Source organism: Streptopelia decaocto (genome assembly GCF_964273445.1).
Source record: "Streptopelia decaocto genome assembly, chromosome: 18".
NCBI classification, from domain to species: Eukaryota; Metazoa; Chordata; class Aves; order Columbiformes; family Columbidae; genus Streptopelia; species Streptopelia decaocto.
In genome coordinates, this window is record NC_138673.1 from 2,232,875 (window position 1) to 2,260,031 (window position 27,157).

The following is a 27,157-nucleotide window of genomic DNA, read 5'->3' on the forward strand; positions in this document are numbered from 1 at the left end:
AGGAGACACAAGTCCAGAGTACGTGGTGATGTCCTCCCCTCACTCACCCTCAGTTTCTCTGAAACTGGAATAAGCATTTTTACCAGCCTGGAAATAATAAGGATTCACTCCTTCCTTAATACCAGCATTTGATTTATTTTCCCCTTCTCCAATACCTTTTAAGTTCATTGCCTACAGAGAATGAGTCCATGCAAGGGACACCGACTAAGCACTAAAGCTGGGAAGGCTGTGTTCTTGCCTTGAAAATGGCAGCAACTTGTTGCTTTACAATCTTCCATCTTCAGGACAGATTCCCCCAGGTGACAGACTGCCACCAATCCCATTCATGAAGACGTCCTGGAGCAACCCAACAGGACTGTGCCCCCACTGGAGAAAGACGCCTTCAAATTCCATCCACCGCCTTGTAAGAGGTCTCAAACAGGGAGACTCTCCTCTTTCCATCATAAATAGGGCAGAAACTCAAAAAATAGAACTTGTTGCCTTCTAGGTGAGTCTGGGAAGGTTCATATCAAACAGTCCAGCTTTGTTTCAATTGGATGCAAGAGACACAGAAACAAATACCTGAGGGTAAACTGTAGCCATCTCTCACCTCCATGCAACTGGACCAGCTTATGTAGATGACTCTGGACGGGCTCTTGTTCACTAGGCTTGTACAGAATAAAGGTGGTTGATGGAGAGTGTTAGTTCATTTCACACTGTGTTGTGCAATTAAAGAAGTGCTGTAAAATAGGAGGCTACATAGATGGCATTTCATTGAAAGCTACCCAAGCAAAGCTATTGCTAAAACTAGTAGTGAACGTCCAACAGGAAAAAAAAAAGATGAACAGATAAATCAGCTGGAGAAACCAGAAACAGAAAAGGGACAATCAAAACAAACCAAACACCCTCAATTCCCCTTTACCTCCAATGAAAGGCTCTCTGGATAAATGGTACAGACGCTGTGATGTGACAGCTGCTGGGAGTGCCACCGGAGGAACACCGCTACCCCCAGACCACGTTATTTTGTTCAGATGGCATCTCCAGGACAGGTCTGCAATGTCAGCAGCTGCTTTCTGGTGCACACACATGGGGTTTCCGAGAGCACGGCCGTCCCCAGGTGCTGACACCTGCCTTCCTTACAGTGTGGGAAAGCCAAAACCTTTGTGAACAGACTAATGGGGCCAGTGAGATCACAGGCGAAAAGCTCTGCTGGTGCAGCTGCCCAGGGATGTTGGGAATCTGTCCTTGCTGCCCTCGGAGAAAGGGACAGACTGCCCAGAGAGCACAGGAGCTGTGATATATCTGCACCACACACAGGCAGCTCCTGCTTTCAGCCAGACCTTGGGAAAAAAGCAAACTGAACTCAAATATCCCTGTATTTCAGAAAGAGCAGCTGCTCGACTTCTCTGCCACGCGCTGGCTGCACTGCAGGTGATAAATGCAAGGATTTTACACGGCTGTCCAAGCACCCCCGGAGCTGAGACACTTGTCTTCACGCAGGAGGGCCCATGGCCAAACTCCTGCTAATTCATCTCAGTATCAGCCAGGAAAAGAGCTTTCTGTGCACTGTCCCCCTGTGTTATTTGCTGAATAAAATTCTTCCTCATTAACAGGCCCAAGAAACGGCCACTGGAACAAACAAGTTTCTGTGCAGTTATAATCCCCACCTCACCACTGGGGAATTAAAGCAAAGAATTAGGCTGTGGCCATTCCCCTCCAGCACAATGAATGCTTAAGCAGGTTACGGCTTTGCACTGCAGATATTTTCTGGGGAGAAGAAATAATGACTTCTTTCCCAGCCCAACTCACCTGCTACTCCCAGGGAAACGAGCCTGAGGATTATTTTTTGACAAAATAGTTACGAATGATTGCTGCATGTCAGTATGTTTGAAGTATTAACCTCAAGGATTGCTAAACATGCCAGTATTTCTCCAGCCTGTTCTTTTCCCTTCAGTGCTGTTCATGATATGCAGGAGAAGGGGCCTGGCTGCCTTGAGAGACACAAGATAACAGGACAGTCTTCTCACTGCTGCCACTATACAAATTCATATAGGTACCCCAGAAAGGTCAGTCTTAATTTTCCACAGAGAAAGGCCTGCCCTTCATAGGCTTACATCTACTGAGTTTGTTAAGCACTGGAAGGACAGAAGTTACCTGTAGAGGAAAAAAGTCACTTCTTGTTGCTGCACTCAAACTGCTCACCAAAGGTGAAAATTTACCCTGTAATTCTGGAGCTGAACCTGGCACTGCGCTGGTCAGGTCAAGAAGCAGCTGATGCACTTGAGGCAGACAAGACTGGTGCTGTTTTGCAAGAAGATGGGATGCTGCAATTCTTACAGATTTGGACGCTGTTCAAATCCATGGGCTGATTACACACTATCCAAAGGCCAAGTGAGATTTGTCCTCCTGAGACATTTATAGCCAGACAGTGAGGGGAAGCAGGGAGCGAAGCAGAGCCCTTTCAGCATTCCAGGGCATCCTAGATGGTAGATCCTGAATTCCTCCAGACTGTGAAAAACAGCATATGGAAATGGAGAACTAGGATGGAGCAGCAGTGGAGCTAACCCTGAGATGACGCTTTGGATGTGGTGGTAACAATTCAGAAAGAAGAGCATGGGCTGCACACAAACCCAAAGGGCACGGGGGTCCTGTTAGGAGAGCGAGCAGGACGCAGAGCTTACAAGTCTCACCAGCAGGTTGTCACTTACTAGCAAAGAAACAGTGATGAAGCTGCCACGTCTGTGACACTAGTGCCCATGCTGGGTTTTGTACCTGGCTTCCACGCCACGCTGGAGCAGAGGATGGCCTCAGCAGCATACTCCTTACTTCCCCCATGTTGTCTGGATGGTGATCTTTTCTCCTGTCTTGCTTTAACACCCCAACCACATGCGGTGTATTTGGAAAATAAATAAATAAATAAATAAACTAGGATGTTATATGCTGCCAAAACTACAGCCCAACAGAAGCCGCATGGGTACTGTAAGCATCAGCAGTAAATTCCTGTGCGAACGAGAGCCAAGGTAACAGAGTCCAAAGGGTGCGAGCAGAGAGAGCTGCTGCTTTGAAGCGCGGCAGCAGCGTCTGGCTCCCAGAGATAACCCGGGACAGCCGTGGGACACGCAGCGCCTCGAGGACACAGCTCTGCTGAGACCTGGGATTTGCTCCAAGTACAACACAAAGGGCAACACAATCCCCACTACTGCTGAGCTAAACCACTGCTTGAGCTCACCTTTCTGTCAGACGGAATAATTTCCAGAGATAAATAACAGCATGGCTGCTGGAGGCTGTATGGAGATGGTTGTAAGCCAAGCTGGCCACCAGTGACTGAACTGAGGAATCTGCCTTGTGCCAACTGGGCAGAGAAAGGAGTGCCATGGGTACCACAGCCGCAGGTGTGATGCTGGAGAGGAGCACACCCCCAGCACAGCAAATCTGCAGGGACACACGGTTCAGTGACGCCGAGTCTGCCCTGAGAACGGGGATCTCCAGGTTTCTTGCTCTGCCATGTACCACAGCCCTCGGAAAAAAACCCTTTTCTCTTCCTTTGGTGATTTCTCTCTTAAAATGAGCCTGTTTTAAGAGGCTTTGCCTGCCACTGTTATGGCAAAACCAAATCTGAATCAGTTTCCCCCAGCTACCGCCAATAATAAAGAAGCTAAGACTACCAACAGCAGTAATCAAATTTTTGTGCATGCCCCTTGCACAAGCGCAACAAGGAACATTCTGGCAACAGAACTCTAGATCGCCTCTCCTTTTTGGAGCAAAAGCAGAACACGTGACACACGCTTTCAATCAAACCCCCCAACTCCCAAATTACAAATAGCAATAGCTGTAAAGATCCATTCACCTATTCTCAACCGAGTGATTATTTTATGAAAATGTTTAGCCACCATTTTAGTGTTCAAAAATGTAATAATTTGTTCTATTATATGTTTATGAGTACATCTGAAACTGAAAGGGGAATAATTCAGCAATGCTACTAATTACAAAACTTCGTACTAAATAAAGATGGTATAGTTTCTAATCTTCTCCTTTGGGTTTGGATATTAAAAAACCATTGAATATTGCAGTGTCACAAGTAGCTACTCGACAGTTAATTCCTATTCAGGAACGAAATCCTCTTTTTTCATGTTTTAATGAATTTTCTCCAAACTAGTAAAACGTGTAGGCTTTTAATTCCAACCACAGAAAGCAGCGATTGAACAAAAATAACAATAGCTTCACAACGCTTCCTCATTCCAGCACCTCAATAACACTGCTGCAAACAAAACCTCCCCACACGATAAATTGTATTACAAACTATTTCCATCCACAAAGCCAAACCATTCTCTCCATCAGCGCCCGCCCAACGCCAAGCGCCTGCAGCTCCCGTGTCCATCGCCTTCTCTGACACCGCGACTCCACCTCTGGCACAGGCTGAGAGGGACCTGCAGCCACAGCACGTTTAGTCCAGAGAGAGATGGGCATAAGAAAGGGGGATAAATCATCAGCTTTCAGCGATGAGCCAAAGGAGCCGATTTGCAACTCCACAGCGCGGCAATGGCTGCGGGGATGATACGAACCACTCATCTTCAAGGGCTCCTTTTAAAGAGAGAGGCTGGATGAACAAGCTGGAGCAGCAGGATGTGCTTGTGGAGGTTTGGGGACAAAGCCCAGCTCATTTTAACACAATGATATGCAAATGGGTTTGCTTTTCCAAATACGCCCAAGCTGCTCTTTAAGACTTGTGTGTGCTCTTCTCTAGGCATTAAAATATATTCACATTCCACGTGTGAAACGCCTTGTACAGCGCGGCAGAAGCGACAGCGTGCTTAAGTGATCAAAGCACCTTTCATCGCGGCACTACCAGCGCTGACAAACAGACCTGTTTTACAAATGCTTTGGTTTATCGTCTCAGCGAGAGATGACGCGTTTTCCTCCTCCATCCCCAGGCTGGATCCCGAAGTGGCACACGTCGCCACTTACCTAGGAAGCCCTCTTCATCCACGATGATGGTGTAGTCCTCCGGGGTTTCCGTGAGGCTGAAGAACTTGCACCTGGCAAAGGCAAACACCAGAATATGATTAGTCGCTAGACCGAGCGGGGCCTGGTCCTCCACCTACAACAGAGGTCCCTTCCCACCCAAGCTGTGCCGCAGGAAAGAGTCACGGTCTGGTGTTTATGGAGAAACCTGAGGCTTTAACAGGCCTGGATTTTATTCCTGGCTCAGCCGCTCACACTGTGTGACCCACATTCTCCACTGCCTGCCTATGCACAATGGCGCTGGTAAAACACTTATTATTTTTACGACTTAGTTCTTAGTTACTTTTCTTAATTGCCACATCCCTTAAGGCTTCCCATCACAGCCCAAGAACTGATGTATTGCACCAACACAGAGCAAAAGGCTTTGCTCACCCACTGATCAGTCCAACGCCCATGGTTCACATCTGCACCCGTCTTCCCTATTTGCCCACTGACGTTTCTTCCCTTGTCAAGCTTTGACATTGAATCTCTCAACCAAGCACCACTATCTCTTCTTGCTGCTTCAGAGGCTTTTCCCAGCAGCACAGAACATCCCAATTCCCTTTGTTGGTCCTTGCCCGTTGCCTCAGTAGGTGCCTCCCTACCATGGGGAGCCCCAGGTGAAGAGACAAACCCAAACTTTCTCCAGCTTCTACGCAGTTGGTCCCCAGCAATAGCAGGAAGGTTTGCACAAGGTTTTGCAAGCTTGTGTTCACCTTCAGCAGCACATGCACTTGTCAAGCATCAGCACCATGCCAGCCGGTCCCCGACCCACACAGCAGCACAGGGACCGTGTCTGCCACCCAAGCCACAAGGAATCTTTCCACCCTAGGAAGCTTAAATAGGATGACAGAGGAAGACCCTGTGTCCGTAAGGACCAAAGAGCAGGATTTCACAGTTACACTGTAATACAGTCAGATTTATCTGAGGCGACATAGAGGAAATTATTTAAATAATGGAAAAAGAAAGATTGTTCTTAAGGTGCCCAAATTTCACGGTGTGTTCGCACAGTTCAGCAGCAGGGACTAGAGCAGGGCTTCTGTTGAGCATCTGTGTCCTAAAGCCTTCAGGACTCCTGAAAGCCCAGAATCCCAGGTTGGTGGCTCAAGAATAACAAACACAACCATTCGCTTGATTAGAGAATCAGACTAAAAACTGGCTTGAAGTTTGTTTTTGCACTGGTTGAAAAGAACAAAGATTGCAGCTATCCCCTCCCAAAAATGAGATGGGTGCTGCCCTCCCCTTCACCTCATCAGAAAAAGCAGAAGAACCAACACGCAGCTCTATTAGTGATCTGCCATGTAACCAACAGCGTTTCATGTAAATGCAAAGTATCAGATAACCTGCATTTAGAGACTCGTTTTCCTGGAAGCATCCGTCACGACAATCAAGCATGACATTCTCCCTCCCAGCACAGACGTATCGCTATAAAATACAGAAGTGGCCCCACCACAGCAGAAACCACAACTTAATTATTTTGTGTCATTGGTAATAGCTACCGTGACAGCCACATTTACTAACTCAACTCTCTTCAGGAATAGTGCCAGGAGAAGCAGAAAACAGTAGGAGCCCGATGCTACCTACAAGCTGGGAAAAAGGACTTCTGGGATCCTGCACCAGGTGGGTCCCAGGAGATCTATGTAGTTATTATTTAGTGGATTAATTCCCCAGAGAAGTCACCAAATTCTTTGCTACTACTACATGACTGAGCCACAAGCATAGTGGCTGGGGAGAAGCCAGTGGTCTTAAAGGAGGAAACATTAATATTAAATAAGAAGAAAAAAAAAGAATCTTTCCTGATCTGAGATGGCATTTATGGAAGAATTTTGTTCCAGAAGAGTAATACACGTCTTGTGCACACATTAACCCCAGCAGAAAAAGTATGATTGTGACAGATGCCATTTTCTTAGCACACATCTCAAAGCGATGATATTTAAGGGATATGTACAGATGAAATCCCGTAATTGCTGGCTCAGAACACATGTCAAAACCTCACATCTTCATACAGCAGCTCAAAGCCCAAACCCCATCTCACTGCAATTCTATGAAAGGTCAGCACCATAAAGCCAAGTCTTCACCAGCACAGAGAAGAGCAGTGGTTCTTGGGGTACACATTCACTTTGTTCAAGCCGCTGATGCCTCCTTTTCCCAGAGAAAAGCTAAAAATGAAAAATTGGAATGGTAAACATGTGATAAAATATGGCATGGAAAGGTTCTCTACCATCACATGCTGCCAAAAATCAAGTCCTCAGCATCAAACCTGTGCCTCGGCAGAGATACGTAAAGATCTACTTCCACTGTGAGTGCAAGTCAAAAATTACATCTTGAATCATCGATGACAGGAGGAATTCAAAGTCATATTTCTCTCCTGCACTATACTACACATGCCTCTTCCATTCAAGTTATTCCAATCATTTCTCTTCCCTCTTACACCCGTTCTTGATAAGCTAGATGCCAACAGCATTTTCTGTTATCACACTAAAGCCAAGAAAGGAAAAAAAATTGCCCTTTAATCATTTTGAGACATGAGGCAAACAGTATTTCTCTAAGTACATGTGGAAAGCATGTATATAAGAAGAATATAAGTATTTTTAGTTTCCTAATAGCCAAACCTCGGACAGATTCTTCTGGATTTCTGCCTTCTTCATGTTTCAGCACGTTTCCACTTCAGCACTGTTGCTGACTTCGACTGCCTGACAACATATGTCTTTTTCTGGCAACGCAGCAAATGTAGACCAATCTATTATTAGATTAGCTCTTCAAAACTGCAAAGCTCTCGCTGCGTATGGAAGTAATACCCGAGCTTGCACAGAGCAGGAAAGCGCGTGTAGGATGCAGTAAGAGCACCATTTCAGTTTGCGAACAGCACTCAGGGCTCCGTGGGAGAAGCAAGCAGGCAGGAGAGCATCTTGGTTGGCCTCCAGAAGCGTCTCCTCAAGACATTTGGTCCCCAGGCCTGCCTAGATCACACGGGCAATAATATCGGAATGAATGAATGCGACTTCCACTGGTTCTGGGTCAGACATTAAACACACACTTGTGGGAATCTTGGCGTGGGTCATTCCAAAGTTCAGCCCAGATGATGATCCTTAGGGAAGCTCCAAGTCCTATCTTCTCACTTATAAGGAAACTATTTAGTTAATGGTTGCCTAGGCAGGGTAGGGTGTTGCGAAGTTGTTTGTTCTATGGAAAAGATCCTTCCCAGCAGCAGTTGGGCGCCTGGCTTCGCCACATTCAGAAACCACGGCCAAATGCCATTCAAAGCAATATGATGCCTGAAAGCCATTCAAACGCAAGGCTGGAGGTAGCCCAAAAGTTTGCGAAGAAGCGGTTGAACTGAATGGGAATTAAGAAGCAGCAGCAGAAAGTTGAACTGAGTGAATATGAAAAACATAATTTGTGGGGTTTTATTCCAGGCTGTCTTCTCATTTTAGATGAGAAGGGATTTGCATGCTTCACTCTGTACATTATCACGACTATATATATTCTTAGTATAGAAAGACAGTCTCATGCTAATCATCTAATTCTCAGTGATCTTAACTTCTTTGCAGTTTTATAAATAATGACAAGAGGTAGATTCCACTACGACATATTGTGAAGTGTATTTAGGAAAGCAGTGAAGAACACTTGTGCTGCTAATGCATTTTGACGTATTTGTGTAACATGTTAAGTACTTTACACCATCTAATTACAAGACTATACAGTCAAATGGCACTGAAAATTGCCAACAGTGAAAATGGCTGGTGTTTTCTAAACAGCATATTAGTTTGTTGGAATCACAGAATGGTTTGGGTTGAAAGGGACCTTAAAGCTCATCTATCCACAACTCTCTCAGCCTGTCCTCCCAAAGGAGCATCGTTGTTCATATGAACTGTTTAAACAAACTCCACACTACCGTCCCTACCAAGGGAAACACTGAGGATGTCACAGCACCGTTAGAAATGGTGAAAGGACAGCGACAGCATTCCTTGTAGGCATTAGTTGTGCTCAGATCTGGGACGGAGACATCAGCAAATAAAATCAGGGACCGCCTAAAGAGTGACTGTGATAGCAGAGCTTCGTTCATTACAGAAAGTTAATCATTTTCAAAACCAGCGCAGAACAAAACTAACAGATTTGTGGCCAAGGAAAGCAAGTATCCATGAACAGACATAAATTCAGGGAAGTCCTACAACCGCTCTGTGCCAAAACCTCCAACATTATAACCACAATGGTCTTGATTAATCCATAATAATAATGACAGTTTAAACTAGAGATTACATTGTGTAAAGTTAAAAGGAGAGACCTTCAGTCAGCTCCTCTTCTCGCTCCTTTTCTGTTGCTGGGAAAGTTATCTAAGCCTTTATTTAGACTTTGAGACAACTGGGAGCAGAATAAAAGAAAAATTATTGGCACCCTGAAGGAACAAAAGTCAAGAAAGAACACAAAAGGGTGACCTGTGATACAGAAAATAAATGTGCAGATGTGCTGAAGAAGATACTGATCTAAAACACAGCTTACTGATAAAGCCTGGACACACGGCACAAATAAACAAGGATTATTCAAAAGAAGAGTCAGCTGGGAATCTACCATATTTGCCTTCATTAAACCATTATCAAACTGTGGTTCAAGTGCTCATCACAACAGTTGCCTGTTATCTGGACTACAAGAGCCCATGCAAATGAAAGACGAGCACTAGCTTGAAACAAACCCAACTACTAATTCTGATACGATTTCTGTTTGAGTCAGACTTGGTCAGTTCAGACTTCCCAAGCTGCAGATTAAGCAAAGCTACAATATTCTAGAGTTATCTCGCAACATAACCACAGGACTGGTTTTTTGGCTCTATAAAGAGACATTTGGAATTTATTTTGCATGACTAGCAAAGCCCATGTCATGATGCTTTCACTAGTCAAAGCACAGCACAGTATTGCTTTCTAAAACTGTTACTTGGGATATTAAAACATATCTTCATTTGTCATGACAGCATTCTTTTAATACTTCCTAAAAAAACAACAACAACAACAATTAGAAAGCAACATGTTACTTGTCTGGTTTATTCTTCCCCCTTCAACAGACATTCACCATCGTACTTACGAAGATTCTGTAAGAAAATCTGTTTTATTTTGAAATAAATTCTTGCCGAATGTGAAGAGAGAAGCCAAACCTACACTGAAGTAGTAGTAAGAAAATACATCCCATGAAGCAACCAAGGCACGTTACATGCTGGAACGGAGCGGAAAGCTCAGCTTACTGAAGGAAACTACATAAGGGAGATGAAAAGGTCCAAGTCCACCCTCATTAAGCCACTCCAGCTGATGAATGTGAAGGACGCCGGTTCCCCATCCCCACACGACTGCCAACAGGCAGAGTCTGACGTTTAGCAGAGACGTACTGCAGGAAATATCAATGCAGCTTAAGACCATGCAAGTGTTACTGCGCTCATCTGTTATTTGTCCATTGAAGGAGCTAAACACAGAGATTTTTTTTGGTGAACTCAATGAGAACAATACATAAACCAATGCCCTTAGGTGTTAACACATGTTCTATGCCCAAGACTTGTCCTGAGCATAAATCTGTAGACTAATTTATTTACTGACCTGACGTAATTAAAACTTATTCTTAGCAGAGATTTTTCTTCCCGGGTGATAAATTATTTCAAATGAGCTCTGCTGCGCACATTTCACTTGGAGCATCACCACTCACCACCTATATTAGTGAATGGGGCTGAATCAAGAAGCTGGACTTGAACTTTACTGCTCTGGCTGATGTCCAGATGATGCAAGTGCCAGGTGCTTGGCAAGAATCCTTCCTTCCTCACACAAAGTCACCCAGTCACCTCCAAATGCCACCTGCACTTTGGGACTCTCAGCATCCTCAGCAACCAGGGTGCAAAGCACAAGGATGGGAACCTGCAGCAGATCTGCACCGCACTTCACACCATCACGGGGTGACATTCCTTCCGTTTCAGCATTCTTCCCTGATATTTAGCGGTACTTGATACGGGCACTAATAAGGATGTGGTAGATCTGAAAGATTAACTGGTGCTCTGAAAGGAAGGGCTCTCGGTCTAAAAAAAAAATCAGCTATAGCAACATAATTTCAATTTTCCTGAAGTAACCTAAAAAAACCAAATAATTACCTCACCTCTACTTCTCATTCATAATATTTTTATCTTCTCTGCCATCTTCCCAAAAACAGGCAACAGAAGTTGAGGGAACAAGCTCTTTATAAATCAAAACTAGGAAGTCACTTCTTACAGTTTCAAGATTAACCACTTCCTCTTAGTTTGAACTCAAAAAAATACAAGTCAGCAACAAACGTTTCATGGAAGGCGCTATTCCATTTTGACACAGCTGAGCCCATCAAGTCTCACAAGTGCCCCCAGGATCTACTTTTCTCCCCTCCAGCTGTTAATGCAAGTCACGGTTAACGTGGAGCTTTCACAAGACAGTCTCTCTCAGCTTCACTACAGCCCTGCTTGCGACTTAAGGAGCTCTACTTGCAATGTAAGAGCAAATTAAGGGAATTTAAGCCAAGAAGTTTACTGAATCCTGTCTTCATGAGTTCAGGGCTTTCTGGTTATTTGGATACATAAGCAAAACCCAGTTGTACAAAGGGGTTTTGTGTAGAGTTCATTAACATGACCATGAACATGCAGGAGGAGCAAGGACGTCTCCCTTCAGCCCAGAGCACTTTGGGGAGAACAGAAGACAGCCCGCAAGGCCTCTGTGCACGTTCTCCTCTGTTAACCCAAAACCTGAATTTAAACAGATGTCCTCCCCTTCCTGCACCTCCCCAAAAATTGTATCAGGAACAACAGTGTAAAGGGATCAAGACCCTAACAGTGTGAACAGTGTCACAGCCCTGAGTCCCAGGAGATCTGAGAGCAGCTGATAATAGAAATATTTAAAAGATAAAGTAGCCTTAAATAACACCTTCCTCCAGCCGCCACAGCCAACGACGAGAGGACAGTGACCCAGCAGGCTGGAATCACTAAGCCAGATCCTGTAGAAGTGAAAGTGGCCAAGACCAGTGACATTTCCAGGCTCCGCGGCTGGCGGGACGGGAGCAGCTCTTCCCGGGGCTGGAACCGGCGGTGACACCTCCTGGGTGACGGATCCAGCCCCTAAGGCCGCGGGTGCGTTTCCACTGCAAAGTGGTGAGCAGCGGAGCTTGTGGCCATTGCTACTGAGCTAAGCCTATGCAGCAGCAAGGAAAGCTCTCTTCCCTTTAGGCAAACCCATAGATTACATCAGGAATTATTTCAGTCTGCTAATTTAGAGTGCAATGTCTTTGGAGTTACAAATAGGATGAGACAAGACTCTCATCCACTTTAAAGCAGTGTCCAGAGACTCGACTCTAACACCTTGCTCCATGCTGGTCCTATGGGGCAGCCTGCGACTCAGCCTCGATTGGTGACACAGGTCTAAAACTATCCCTGTTGAGAAGTATGGGGATGGAAAATCAAACCAAACCTCATAATATTCTCATTTATTGTGCTAATGGGAACTAGATGAGCATCTGAGGCACCACTTTGCTCACATTTTATTGCTGTTCTACCTCCAGCTTTTTTTTTTTTTTTTAACCAATCTATCAGAAACAAAACAATAGAGCAACAGCAAAAACATTCGAATTCCCAAACTTGCAAAAATCATAAAGCTATTTGCAAAGATGAATCTACTGGCTGATGCATAGTGCAGCGTGGCCTGTACTAACTTCCTTTTCCAAGGACAACAGTAAAAGTGCACATCACTTCTTATCCACATCCCTTAGTTTTTTCCTTTTGGTTTGACGCCCCCCTAAAGCATCTCTCACCATATTGTTTATAGTTGTATCACCGTTAATGACAGGGAAGTTATTTTTCAAATCTCCATAGAGGGTCAATGAATCAAAATAGCAGGAGTTCTTTGCTTTGGGAGAGAATTCTGTAATGAAATCTCTGAAGGGGAAGCTGGGGCAGTAAATGAAAAGGAAGCTCAGTTTGTGTGCGTTGGAAAAGGATTCATTTATTATCTAACAATTAACTAACTGATCCAGGCACACCTTTTCCTTTTCTCCCTTTGCTATCCCAGCCTGCCAGCGCTCTTAACAGCCCTTTATTGTGAGCCAACTTACCCACACCAGAGATGCAAAAGCAATTCTTTCCTTGAAATAGTCCATCATAAATTCAAGCAGAAGGTAACCGTGCTTTAAAACCTTTTTTACAGCAGTAACAGCATCCGCTGTTCACTGTCAGAGCTGAACTCACTTTCAGCACGAGACAGAGAGGTGGAGAACAACACGGATTTTTCCTTAACCACAGAATTATCTTCTACACATCAGAAACTGAACTGAGAAACACATTGCAGATGTGGGTGTGGGACCTAAGGTTTACGGTTGAAAACAAAGCATGATTTAATGTACAACAAAGGCTCATTAATCCATTTTACCAACTGGATCCAGAAGGATCATCTTATGAGGACAACGCAAACGCTGAGAAAAAGAGTAAGCCCTGTTTCCTTTCCCCTTCCAAATCAGGCACTATCCATCAGCACTGGCAAGTTTGATTCTCTCGTATATTATTCCTTTAATGCCCTCTGCTGCAGAATATTGACTTTGAAATGCTACCAACAATAAAATACAATCGAGTTTTCCTAAGTGCAGTGCTGCTGCACATCCAAACCCAAATATTTGGGGTACATAGTAGCTATTATTGTGTTCAGCCAAAAACCAATGATTATTTTGTGGACAGCACTGAAAAACACAGACTGCGGAGCATATGCTTTTTATTTCAAAGATGGGAGAAACCCAGGCTCAACACAACGGGGGCAAGAGGTTCTTACGATATCGCTCCAAGATACAAAAGAAGGAGGAAGAAACAGCAAAACTGTTGAGGACTGGAACTGATGAACTTGTTTCCCTGCAGGAACCATAAACACAATTTTCCCAGCATGGGACATAATAGTTCTCCCACGAATTACTAAAATATATTTCCAGCGCTCAATATAGAAAGCTAGATGCACAAGAAATGCTTGCAGCTTCAATGCAGGCAGTAATTGAGAACATGTGTGGCAGGGAGGGGGAGGAGGACAGAACAAGCCATTCTCCATCGAAACGGAGCGGCACGAGAAACCTTTCAGTCCGTGGAATTTTCAAAGGGCTTCCATTTGCCATAGGGTCCAAAACCTCACGTTCTAACTCCATCCAAGGGGGAACGCTGTCTGCGAGCCTGCACACCAACCCCCAATTTAATGCACATTAGCAATTTAAGAGCCACTGTTGAGCCTGAATAAATAAAAAAATTAATAAAAAATAAGTTTCACCAACTTTGCCTTAAGCACAGAGAGTGGGTTTAGTTTCTTGTATGAACTACGGACACATTTACAGGAAAAGCACCTTTGACTCCTCTCATTCTCCCAGGCTCTGCTTTTGGGTCCTGCCCATCATGGGTATTAACTAACCCAGTGATCAACAAGCAAAGCAATATTTCTGCATATTGTAGTTGACATTATTTGCAAAACAGCATTGTAGATGTGCCTGCAGTCAGCTTTCCATAAACCTGTAGTGTTTGCTCACAGGGACTGCACGGAACCTTCATTTGCTTCCTTTGCTAGTGAAGCAAAAGGAAGCTGCTCTTGTGACAATTCTCCCTGTTTTTTTGGATGAAGTGCCCTATACATATAAGTGAAGGGGAAAATGCGTTTCAATTTTTTTTAAGTCAATACTGACAATTCACAAAGTTTCAGTCTTGTTCTCTTCAGGCTGTGAAGGAAAAGCCCATGGTAAAGGTAGAAGCATCAAACCTCTTTCCAGGCCTAACAGACCCAATTAAAAACATGAGAAATCATTCAGCAAGGTTAAATTCTGTGGTTTCTGAATATTGCTCCTGCAGTCCAGGTGCCAAATCAATACCCAAAACAAAAGCCAGAGCTCCTGGAGAAGTAAAGTTTGCTGATAATGCAGAGTGGGTCACGGTTTGCATCAAAACCAGGGTCATGGCCAGTTTTCCAGAGCCTTGTGGACACTTCTTGTTGCTCGATCACTCTGAAGGAACATCACAGTCGCCCCATAGGGCCTTGCTGGGTCTGTCTCGGATCCCTGCAGGGCTGTCGGTTTGAAAAGCATTAAACAAACTCAAAAGCAGCTCAGATCAGGGCCTCAAATCAATGCTCCCAACTCTCCAGACATTAACGGAATTACTCGTTCCCTCGCTGTGTTCGGGGAGATGTTTGCTGGCTGCTTTAGCTGTCTGCACCGTACCTGTAGAACCACCAATATTTGGATTTTCACCCTTCCACACTTTCAGCACAAGAACTGTCTCATGCTCTCTGCACAGCACTGAGCACTATGAGGCTCAGACATTTCTAGACACAGAAGTGTGCATTAGGAATGCTGGTTCGTAAGGCTGGGAAGTTTGCTGGGTGGTAAGAAAACAGCTGCTTAGAGCCAAGGATTCATAAACTCAGTTTCCACCTAAAAATGTTACAACACCTGATGACTGAGTAATAATATGGCAGGTGAAATACAAAGTCAATAAATGGAAATTAATGCATACTAGGGAAAAAAAGAATTAAATTCTGAATGAAGAGTGACAGGCTGTAAATGAGCTATTACTATCACCACTCAGGAAAGAGGTTCTGGAGTCACCATGGGCTGTTCTCCGAAAGGGCCGAGGCTTTCAAAGGAGCTGAGAGAACAGGAATAACCAGGCAGGGAGGCAGGAACATCTCATTACCCCAAAGCACAGATAAACCCAGCACATACCCACCTGCCAAGTACTTCCTGATCAAACCACCCTAAGGCTACCAAATGGGTTGGAATTCAATTGGAAGAAACACAGAGAAGGGGCCAAGAGCGATCCAAGGTGTGGATCACAAGAAGTAACAGCTCAGTGTGGGATTATGGGATTACTAAAGCCAAGGTGAATAAAGAAGAATAACTCAGTCTCACAATGTGTGAAAGTGAGGCATGCCATGAATTATCTTTTAACACAAAGTTTTCCATTTTAAAACCTGCATGCTTTTGCACATACATGAGGGATGACCAGATAACAACACAAAAGCCAATAAACACAGGGAAGAGATGGGTTAAAAGAAGAAGATTTCACTGGTGAACACAGTGCCCCGATGAAATCTTCCCTGTGGGACATCTTGAACTTCTGGATCCGGAGGATGCTCCAGGGTATGTACACAGGCCCCTTTTCACTTCCCTGAGCATCACAATCAGTGCTATGGGAGACACAGTGCTGGGCAAGACGTGACTTTGCTTCCACCAACCTTGTATTCCAAAGGGTAGCACGACTCGAAGCAAGGGTAAGACAGGAAGACACAGGGGAGTATAGAGCCAAAAGTCAGGTAAAGCCTGTTCCCAAGACATAGCCTCTTCTGGCATAGCTCTCACGGTTTCTAAATTTGTAAAGTATTTTTTAGACAAGATGGACTGTGCTGGGGAAGGCGGATAGGACAGAACTGCATCAGGAAAAAAGTCAGCATTTTAGTAATGGTTTAGAGGTGTCAGGTATCAGAGTGTTCAGTGATAGCGGTCAACTCAGTCAAATTAAAAAGCATCTAAAGGACAGTAGTCTGTCTGTTTTAAAGAGGCATTTAAAGCCTATAGGAGCAAATACAATGCATCGAACATGCTGGGAAACCATTTGCACAAGCAGAGGTAGCAAGAAGTTAAGGTAGTTCTAAGCGAGAGCCTGAGGGCACAGACAACATCTTTCCATTTCCAATCATCTCGGACTGGATAGGCGTTTTGGAAGCGAAAGGAAATTCTGTGCCTGCGGCAGGTTTTAATACTTTAACAGGTTTTTCCCCTGCCCTTCCCTCTTTGCTTTAAAATGAAGACGAATCAAGTGCAGAACCATTTAAAATACCACTTTGCAGGAAATTCTAATCACCGTTTCAGTTTATGTTTGACTGCATTGTTCATTCCCCGCTGCCGAGAAAAGAAGATGATGTTTCAGTAACCAACAGAGTCCATAAACAGCAGCCAAAGACTGCAAAATAGCTGGGCCTTATGAAAGACCCAACGAGTTGTAATCATCCTTTTGTGTCCTGTCCTCACAAAATGCTGTGCAGGTTAAGTATTAAAACTGATTGAAAAAAATTAAAGCAACAAAATATAACAGCTGTCAAAGATTTTACTTAAAATTGTGAAATCACTAACTGGGATTAAAAAAAAACGCACAACAAAACTGCACAATCTTCCTCTTGTAAGGGTTTGTGGAAGAAAAAGTACTCTCAGAACAATACAAGGCTGTATGATCAAAAGACACCTCCAAAGTATGAGAACTTAATGAGTAATAGTCTTGTATTATCTTGTGTGCAGTTGTGTTGGGACTCACCAAAACCAAACCAGGGTAAGGCGGGGCAATATCAATATCCCCTCCACCCTCCTGACTCGTTCTTCCTTCCAACAAGTGGTCAAGTAGACAAACCAGAAAATACACTGTCAGATGTTGCTTTGAATTTTTATCAAAAACCAAGTTTAAACTATCAGATGACTCAAAAAGGGAAGATGAGACACCTCCACAGAGGTCCTGAGACTCCTCAAGCACCCATGTGCGCTTTTACCACACCAGCTGGGCTGAAAAACTCCAAAGGATTAAACTCCTGTGATGTGGAAAAATGCAACCAGCTCGGGTGCCCAAGAGCTCCAGTCTGCAGCATCAGCATCCAAGTTGGAAAGGAAATGAGTCAAAATCTCAGTGAGATGAGCCTTTAATACAAAAGGCTCTTCTGTCACCTCAGTTCTATACTTACCTTTTAACTTGAGTACTTCAATAATACAAGATTCCACAGTAACAGACCTATGTAGAACGTATCTATAGCTCCAGGGGCATGCACAGCCCTGTGAACTGAGGAGTATGCCCAAGGCATGCTCACAACCCCTTTCCACTCAAATCCAGATTTCAAACACACTTCACAGATACAGTTGAGGATTCTCATTCATTGCCTGCATGAGCCCTTTCTGCCAATGATATTTCAAAACACTTCCAAGCATGATCATAAGACAGAAGCTTATTGGTTCATCTGTGTGAATAACCTACATAGTGCTTCCTAAAGAGTCCAATGAACAGTTTGTTCTACTGAGGAACCACAACCAGGACAACGACAAAAACTTCAGGCGAGATGCAGCCCTGGATTTGGGGTACTCTAATGCAGAACACAAAGATAACAATGAAAGCTTATAGCCTGACTCACACAACACAATTGTCCCTTCTCCAGAGCCAGCAAACACCTGTGATTAGCAACATCAGAGAGTTTTTTCTTAAAATACATATTTACATTCCAGAAAACACTTGAATATCCTTGAAGAAGATACAAAACCAAGTACAATGTTGAACTAAGACAATCACAATAAGAACTAGAGAACACAATTATTGCTAGGCTGAGAGTAGACCTGCTAGGGAACCGCTAAACTACTATTGTCAAGGAACAAAAGAAGGAAAAAGGCTCTGAGAAAGGCACAATTCCACCTGGCTCCTATTTGCTGCTTTTCTCAAGTAGACCTCAAAGCGCTTTCTAAAGAGAGTCAGTATCAATATCAGGTTTTATTGCATCTTGGCTTCATAGGACAAAGCACAAAAGTAGTAATTCTCCCTGGCAGGTCTGAACATTTAGGGCTCTTCCAGCAAGTCCTCCAGTAGAATAAACAGTTTGCAACAGCTAAAAAACATTTTTAACCTATGCTGAGAGGGTAAAGGGAGCGCAGCCTTGGGCAAGATACACGACTTTGCTTTCAAGCCAAGACTTTGTTTTTTTCACAGCAATCAGGAACAAACCACCAGGTATTGCTGTCTGCAAGCTCTACAGAGCGAGAAAGGGAGGAGATGGGGAACAGCACAGTCCCACAGGACCAGGGTCTGGCCCAAACCACCCACACCCCGACATCCCCATCCACAGATCGACCCACGCAACAGCGTAAAAGATGGAAAAGGAAGCAACGACCTGAAAAACAAAATTCAGTCCTGTACAGAGGATGAACATGCATAAGACTCTTCAAGCATGACCAGGGATCTACACTTAATTTAGTCTGACGTGGTGCACAGGTCTCCGGCAGGATCTGGCCTCCCGTAACCAGATGTCTCCAGCAGCAGCTTCCGGAGGTTTCATGCTCCTGTCCCACGTAACACTTGGGGGATTTATAACAAAACTGTCTGGAACCGGGACTTCACTGCTGGGGAAACAGAGTGCAGGAGAGTCTGGGAAAGGTAGATCTCTCTTTCAACACGGACAACTTCTGTTTTGCTGAGCCCAAGGCTTTACTGTCAAGCTCACACTTGGAGATAAAGTCCGCAGGCTTTGTTCTGGCAGCAATTAATTGGCTTAGTCACCATTTCTTTCCTGCTGTCGTTGACCTATGTCAGTGAGTAAACAACATGGGTTTTTTGATCAAAGAGTGAGGGGGTGGAAGCTGCTCAAAGAACAGAAAACAATCCAAAATGAACCTCTGATCTTCGAGGCTGTTATAAATCAAGACGGGGAGCTACAGAGAAGGTGCTAGGAAACCCACTGCTTATTGCACAAGCTTTTCTTCGCTCTGTGCCAAGATTCAAACCCCACTGGAAGGTTAGAACAAAACACTCTTCTCCACAGCTATGACAGCGTGCCCAGTTGCCAAACCAAGAGTCTTCTTTGTTATTTCAGTCCAAGATACTGCATTAATATACATACAGCGTCATAGACAAGACCATCTTAGTCCAGATCTGGAGCGTTTGCTATTATTCTCCATCCAGGCTATCTCAATGCACCATTCTGGTCTCTTCTGCCCACCCTGACGTCCCTTCTCCCGCTGCTGAGGCTCTGCCGACCGGCCCCTCCGTCCCCAGCACCTTCACTGCGGGGCTGGGCTGTTGCACAGACCATGGAGAGGGAAGATGAGCTTCAGATGTAACGTCCTCGGGGCAAGCACGATCTGTTAACCTCAGCAGGATCCTGTTCCGTAATTAAACACATCTGATCTTGTCACAGTAAGAGAGATATCAACTTGAAACACAGCAATACAATGATTAACATTCAGATGTGGTGCAAGTCAGAGTAGTTTGGGGGTGACTAATGTCACACAAGGGGTGTGTGAAGTCACTTATTTACATATATCTGTACAATTAAAATTTCCTTAAGTAGCAACAAAACCAAAACTAAGAAAAACATAATTGAATACTTCTGTATTAAATGAACTAGGACACATGGTTATTTTTCCCTGTAGGGTATTTCCAGATTCACTTACACAGCCCTTCATAAAAGCTTGCTGAAGACATCAATCAAGCTTCCTAATGCAGAATGACTGATTTCTCTGGCCATCAAGAATACATTTATATCTCAAAGACCGAATAAATCCAACAGAAGGAAGTTACCATTCATTTATTTGCCAGCAAGTTCTTTGCCATTTTGCCTTTTGCTCCTCTGCTAAAATGAGTACTGCCATGAATCGCAGAGTGATCCTCTGACATACAGAACAGTCAATTCCTATCACATCAAAGAGTCCAAACAGCATTTTGCGCCACAAACACCAATTTCACCCACGGGTTTAGGTGCTGTTCACTGTGAGTGTTCAAGAGTCTGGTCCATGATGGAGCTGATGGAAGAGATGATCGCCCTCCTCCCAAAGACAGACAGGGAAGATTTGGGAAAGTACTGAGAGATTCCCTATTTTGGACCTGGTTTTAAAGAGAACAGCAGTTTTAATGCAAACACACTATGCCACTTGTCCCTTCCATATGAGTTTTTGACCTATCAGCTAATTTCTGTAAGCTCTCAGAGTTGTAGTTTTCAAAGAGATTTAATTCATGTAAGGTTCATTAAAAAAGATGCTGGATAGAAGAGGAAAGCTTGTGTGCAGCAGCACAGAAAGGCCATAATGCAAGAACAAACCTTATTAGACAGCAAAGAATCCCCAAGGGGCATGTCCCGACCACAGGAAACCTCAGAGCTCACACCACCAGACCCCAGAGAGCCTCGCTGCAAGAGAAAGAGAGAGAAAACCGGCTTTGCTAGTTTAGCTGCTCATTTTCAGAGAAGTGCGGCCCGGGCATGCTTTGTGATGCTGAGTCCTCCTTGGTTTAGAAACTCCATATAAAGCTGTGGTGTTTCTTTATATCAATTGCCTGAAGGGGCTGGAAAACCCAATAGTGAGAATCTCCAGCTAAGGGAAGAGCACACAGGCTGTGTTGCTGCTGGGAGAAAGCTGGGCCTGGGCTGGGGACACAAATACGTTAATGCCACCAAACCAAACAGGAACCAGACCTGACTCAAACCCAGCAGCCTACACACAGGCACCCAAACGTCCATGTAGCAAACAGGGTCTGTCCCCACGCTTGCTCTGGGGACATGGCCATGACCGAGGGGCATCTCTGGCCCAGGACAGGGCTCAGCCAGCCCTCCCGCCCTGCTCAGTCACCACAGGCCTTGCTTCCCTCCCGGAGCTCCTCCATCATTTTGGAAAAGCTCTCCATCTTCTTCAAGCTCTTCTCTGCTAAGAGCCAGGGGCACCCAAACCCAGCTCTGCAATTTTGGAGAAGGGAAGGTAAGCCTGAGTATGAGTTTTTGAAGGCTGAGGACTGGTAAACTTTCATTAAAGCAGTCTAAAAGTTCTCAGTTACCTCAACATCTGCCTATATAAATATAACATTTCTCTCAAAGCCAACAGTGGTCTGTTTTTATCTTCGCTATCCTTTGAAGTCGTTGCCCAGAGGGCTGGAAATGCTACTTAGCAGCATCACCACAAAAGCGTAGGTAGCAGGATCTTCTGCAGCCATAGCTGATGACTCAGGAATCCAATATAATTCAGCTTTCACTTCTGGCTGTTTCCGTTACCTGGATTTTCAGCGCACTGCAAAACCTGTACAGGGTGCTTAGTATCTTCTCCTTGGAAATGGTCACCTCTTTACCCTGACACGGTTGAAATAATTTCAGGTTTCAGCATTACACATTAGCTACAAGCCACTGAGCAAACAAGGCTTGAGGAGAACCTCCCAGAAAGGAGACTGGGGGAAGCTGTGTTTTAGTCATTGATATAAGGGGAAAATCAACTTAGAGCTGCTTCTGTCTCACCGACAGCAACACTTTTCCACAGTTTCTTACCAGCCAGCCAATCTCCAAACTAGAACCCAGCAGCCAGACTTTCAAAGGTAGGCAGGGTTCCTAACAGCACAGACTGTGAAGCTGCCATAGTATCAGCCCCATCAAGAGAAATGGAAAATGAATCGGCTTTGATAGCTCTGAAAACCCGTATGAGTAAACGAAATCCCTTTGCACGTTCAGTGCCTCGTCTCACCCTGTAAACATGGGGAACTTCTGCTTCCCACCCACGGCGCTGCGGCACCAGAGGGTCTTTCCCAGTTAGATGAGAAGGGACCTCCCTGGGGTTGTTATCATCTCTAGACCCAGCGCATCACCAAGCACTGGCAGCAGGTTGGGGGAAACCCCATCTAAGCAATCCTTGCTGTCAAAAAAGCCACATAACTTCGATAAACTCTCAGTAAAGCAGAGATCATTCATGTTGAGTTAATCTGGCTACGGCACAGCTCCAGCTCTCTTCCAAGCTGGTAGGAGGCAGAAGACACAACAAGCGAGATCAAAATGAGCTTGCGGTGCCAAACACTTTCATGCTACACATGGAACAGAATGTCATCCTGCACTAATTTGTGCTATGGTTTCTTATTCATTCCTCTGCATTGGTTTCAGATACACTCAAGCTGCAGATCTTTAAATGGACATGCTAAATATATAACTACGGAGCTGACTGACAGTTTTATTTTTGTCTTTTATTTAAAGACATGACTGAATCTAGTATTGATAGTTTTCTCTCAGCACCCATGTTTGTCATGAGAAATTCCACTCCTCAGCAGGTAAGGGAAATGTCACTCATCTTCCTAAGAAAAGAAATTACATCTATCTTAGATAAACACCACTTACATCCTCCTGTATAAATTGACATCTGCATCACTACACATAAATATACCAGTTATATTAATGCATATAGAAATGATTTACAATATTCTTCTGTTTCTACTAGTGTAACAACCTTGGGATCCAATCAGCCCTTTGGTAAAACCCAGAAAATCCCATTCCCAAGAAAGCACAATCTCCTCTGAATCACTCATGGGTAGTATTGCAAATTTGAGCCTACAGGAATTACTTGAGCAAACGATTGTGAAGAATCAGCCAAATCAGTCTTCCTAGTTTATCTTGTTAGTCCGCTGAATTTGGGGAAGACAAACTTAGGCAGCACATGGCACCAAAGATGCTTTTCTAGGCCATTTGTATAGAAACCCAGCACAATAAATGGAGCGCTCGCCAGAGACAGGAAACTCAAAGGAACAACAGAAAACATCTTTGGTTAGTAAGAGACATGCTTCACCCCACGTATCACACGTGCTACAAGACTAATCCACTTTGTCAACACAGGCCAGCATCTACTTCTGCTACCAAGCATATTTATTTTGCCTTTCACTTGAAGTGGCTTTCTCTTTCAAGCTACGCACCGCAAAGACGAGAACACTCTCAATACCACAGTTTCACGAATGCCAGCCCTCCAAAGATGGGTTTGAGGCCCAAAAGGAGACATTGTCCTGACTAATCTTTGTCCTAGCACAAGCCAGAGATTTTCGCAGAGTCCAAAACATGTATATAAAACAGAACCTTAAGTGTGGGTAAACAACTGCACACACATACAGGTGCTGAGGTCTCTGGAACGAAGTTCTGTGGTTTTAGTGAAGAAGAGAAGGCCAAAAAAGATAGTTTTCCATTTTAAGATGCCTTAGTGTGTGTGAGGGCTCTTGTTCTCGAGAGGCGCATGCGAAGGGCAGGCGCGTTCCCTTGAGAAAGGGCCAGCTCCCCTAAGAAAACCGCCCTGCAAAATAAGAATGCAGCGCTCGCTCCTGCATTCCTCCCCAGCTTTATGGCTATAATTGAAAAGGCTTTTTTCTCTCAAGCACAGGAGTGGGCAAATTACGACCTTCAATTTCTGCCTTAGATATAAAGAACATGTCCGAGAAAGCCCAGCGTGAAAACCGACAGAGCCACAGGAGTAGAAACACGTATGCGAGCGCACATGGTTGTTCAAAGGGCCGGGACAAACCTGGATCTTTACCTGCACGTAACAGGGAAGAAATCTAATGGAAGCGGCAGCACTGGGACTCGGGGCTCTCCGGTGCAGCTCATGGCTTCAACGTGAATTCACTGCGGTATTTTTGAGCTGGCTGCTGAAAATCCTCTTCCACATATTTTTTTTTCCCAGGGAAAATAAGAGCAGAAATAAAGCACATCACCCTCTCCGGTGTACTCTGAGCTTCCCAGCTGCGGTGAAGCACTGTATTCCATAGGCAAGGCTTTCACCCAGCAGCAGTAAAGGAGCCAATTCATTTTATTTCCATGTGATAGTTCAGTAGATGTGGTAAAACACTACAATCACGGAGAAAAGCCAGAAAATATAAAATGCATGCAATCAGGGGTAACATGATGGCTTCTGCTACTACTACCACAACTTGCTAAGGGTTTATGACAAGTTATCTATTCAGGACTTTAATTCGGCTCTCACAAAGTTTGCAATCATCCTTAAAATTAATGAAAATAAAGTGCACTGAAGTGCCCAAGCATGTGAAAGAGATAAGACGTATTCACCAGTGGACATATAAGAGCTTATGGACATGCTCTGTGTGTTCATATACCTGTTCCTCAAGATGCCGCTTCTTTACGTTCAGCTGTCATTTTTGGGGCAGTTGTAGAATACTCCATCTCGAAACACAAGCAGTTGCCAATGCATATTAATGAACATCAGCGCTGTCAAACGGGCAGCTGTGCAACTCGCTGATGTTCAGGATTTTGAAGCACAGAGGTAGGTGGCTTTGCACACATATTATTCAGCTGCCCAGGGAGAAAGAACAAACAACCCATTGTGTCCATCTGAGAAAGAAAAAACCAACCTGCTGTGGCGAAGACAAATGGGTTTTTAGTAATGCTGCTGGGGACACTGTTGATGACAAATGCTGAATTCTGGCTTGAATGTGTGGGGTGGGAAGATTAAACGTGCTCTGCCATTTAATAAACTTTACACTAAGCTCTGTATTTCTCTGCCTCGCTCCCTTATCAAAAGAATGAAGCAACTTATCAGATATTTCCAGGCATGCTTCAGATGTTATTACCAACGTAAATTATATCAGCTGCCTTTGCTGCTAGAAAAAGAAATAAAAGGTGAGACCTAGGTCAGAAGCCCATAGTTTGGAACAAGTACTGTCACAAAGTTAATTCCTTTTGTTACAAAACCAAAGGCAAGATTACACCTAAAGGGTCATATTTTAGCCATCAGATAATTTCACAAGTGTGGAGGCAAGAGGAGCAAAGCCTTAGTGCATTATTAAACCACAACCAAGTACAAAGAAATCCAGTTAATCTGGCCCCTTATTGTCCCTGTGTGTCCAGACAGTGTCCATTTTACACCAGCAACACTGATATTGCTGACACCCTGGCACAGAACTGGGGGAGTACCAGGGAAAGCAATGCTCCCCATGACGCTTTTACCAAACTGTGGCAATTTGATGTTGCACCATGATACCAAATTTGCAATTTTTTTTGGCTTCTCAAATCTTATGACTGCCTCGTTGCTGATATATCTAGAAACAGATGAAGTTATCACGTAATCGCACGCCATTAAAAAAAAAGCGCTTTTAAAATAAAGAAGCTAAGCTAGACTTCACGGGTATGGGGAAAGGTCCTGAAGCATTAACCCACAACTCAAAGACAAGATGCCACATTATGTGCACATGTGGAGATTTGATGCACCTTGAATGCTGCAGGTTGACATCAGCACAAATGGACAGACTCCCAGGTAGACACTGGGATATCAGCCACCAAAACCAAACCAAAACACACAACAAAAACAATATACATATTTGTAAAAGGTATATAACTGGACCAATATCCAGGGAACGTCCAAAACTACAAGCTGGAGTTAGAGGTCAGCTACAGAGGAAGAGTATCATTGGTATCCCTGAAATGCTCATTTTCCATCAGAAATTGCTTCAACAAGAATCAAGTCTTTCGCTGAACAGCCCTAATTCTCATCTCACACCAAAGAGCACGGAGGGCAGAGAGCAAACACTAACATGTCCCCACGGAACAACTAACCCATTCCCTGACCACCCACCAACACCACCATGTCCACGGCACTTTCACCATTTACTGAATAATTCCTTGAGTGAGTATTCAACCAGCAGTGGAAATTTGGAAAAGTGCTTGAGGATATCTCTTCCTTTTAAATGATGTGAAGATCTTCTGAAGGTGGAGACTATATTAATGGAAGCAACATGAGCCAAAGTACTTTCCAAGGTAAGAGGAGTTTGATGTCCAGACAGACACACAGCTGTACATACTGAAAAATAACCTGCAGAGAGAATTAAGCAGTTGTGTCCATAAAGGAGAGCAACGGGGCAAAAATAAACAAGAGGGGGGAAAGAAAAAGAGGCAATAGATGGAATAAGGGTTTCCAAGCACATTCAGTTATGGCTTTAAAATGTTAAGTATTGCATGTTGTTGCAAACAATAATGCTCTGTTGTACTTGAGTGTAACCTCCACACTGAGCATCCACATCACATCCAACTGCTCACCTCTTCGATTGCAAAGGGGGAGGAAAATAATGAAGGCATATGTGAGGGCATCTGAGAATCCTGCTGCTTCACAAAGCCTATTATATTATATTATATTATCAAGTGCTCATCTGTACACTGTGTCTCTCAGAGCCATAACTGCTTCATTCCTCATTAACAACAGTTTTCCCACAGATTGTGCTCCAGGTGAGTTCACCAGGGACAGTCCTGTCTGACACAGGCGCCCAAAAGTTGGAGTCTGTTCCTGTCCTCTATTGCGAACGGAGTCAGAAAGGTTCTGGCAGGACAACACAGTGCGAGGAATGGGGACATCTTTAGTAATTTTATTGTGCACACAGCGAACAAGAATTTTGTCACCAACTTCAATGGTTAGGCCATTGTGGGGGCAGGAGGAAATCAGAAGCAAAAGCTCAAGATCCACTGGGCTGGAACAATCCTGTCGAATAAGATCAATGCAATAGGCAGGTATGAGCCCGCCACACTCCTAACTCCTGAGCATCAAAACACCACCACTGGTTTAACGCCACTGGGGTTCACATCTGACTTGCCACCCTTACAACAGCAAGGAAGAAAGAATTAATTTCCCATAAAATTTATGTCTATCA

General features: G+C 44.3%; 1 protein-coding gene across 2 annotated transcripts in view; it reads right to left on the reverse strand.

Moving 5' to 3' along the window:
• The window catches only part of CASTOR2 (cytosolic arginine sensor for mTORC1 subunit 2), a 116,554-nt gene that overhangs the window by 51,008 nt on the left and 38,389 nt on the right, over positions 1–27,157 (reverse strand). For both annotated transcript variants that reach the window (XM_082068592.1, XM_082068593.1), the window contains exon 2: positions 4,945–5,015. In XM_082068592.1, the coding sequence (XP_081924718.1) occupies positions 4,945–5,015 (71 nt within the window). The remainder of the gene's footprint in view (positions 1–4,944; positions 5,016–27,157) is intronic.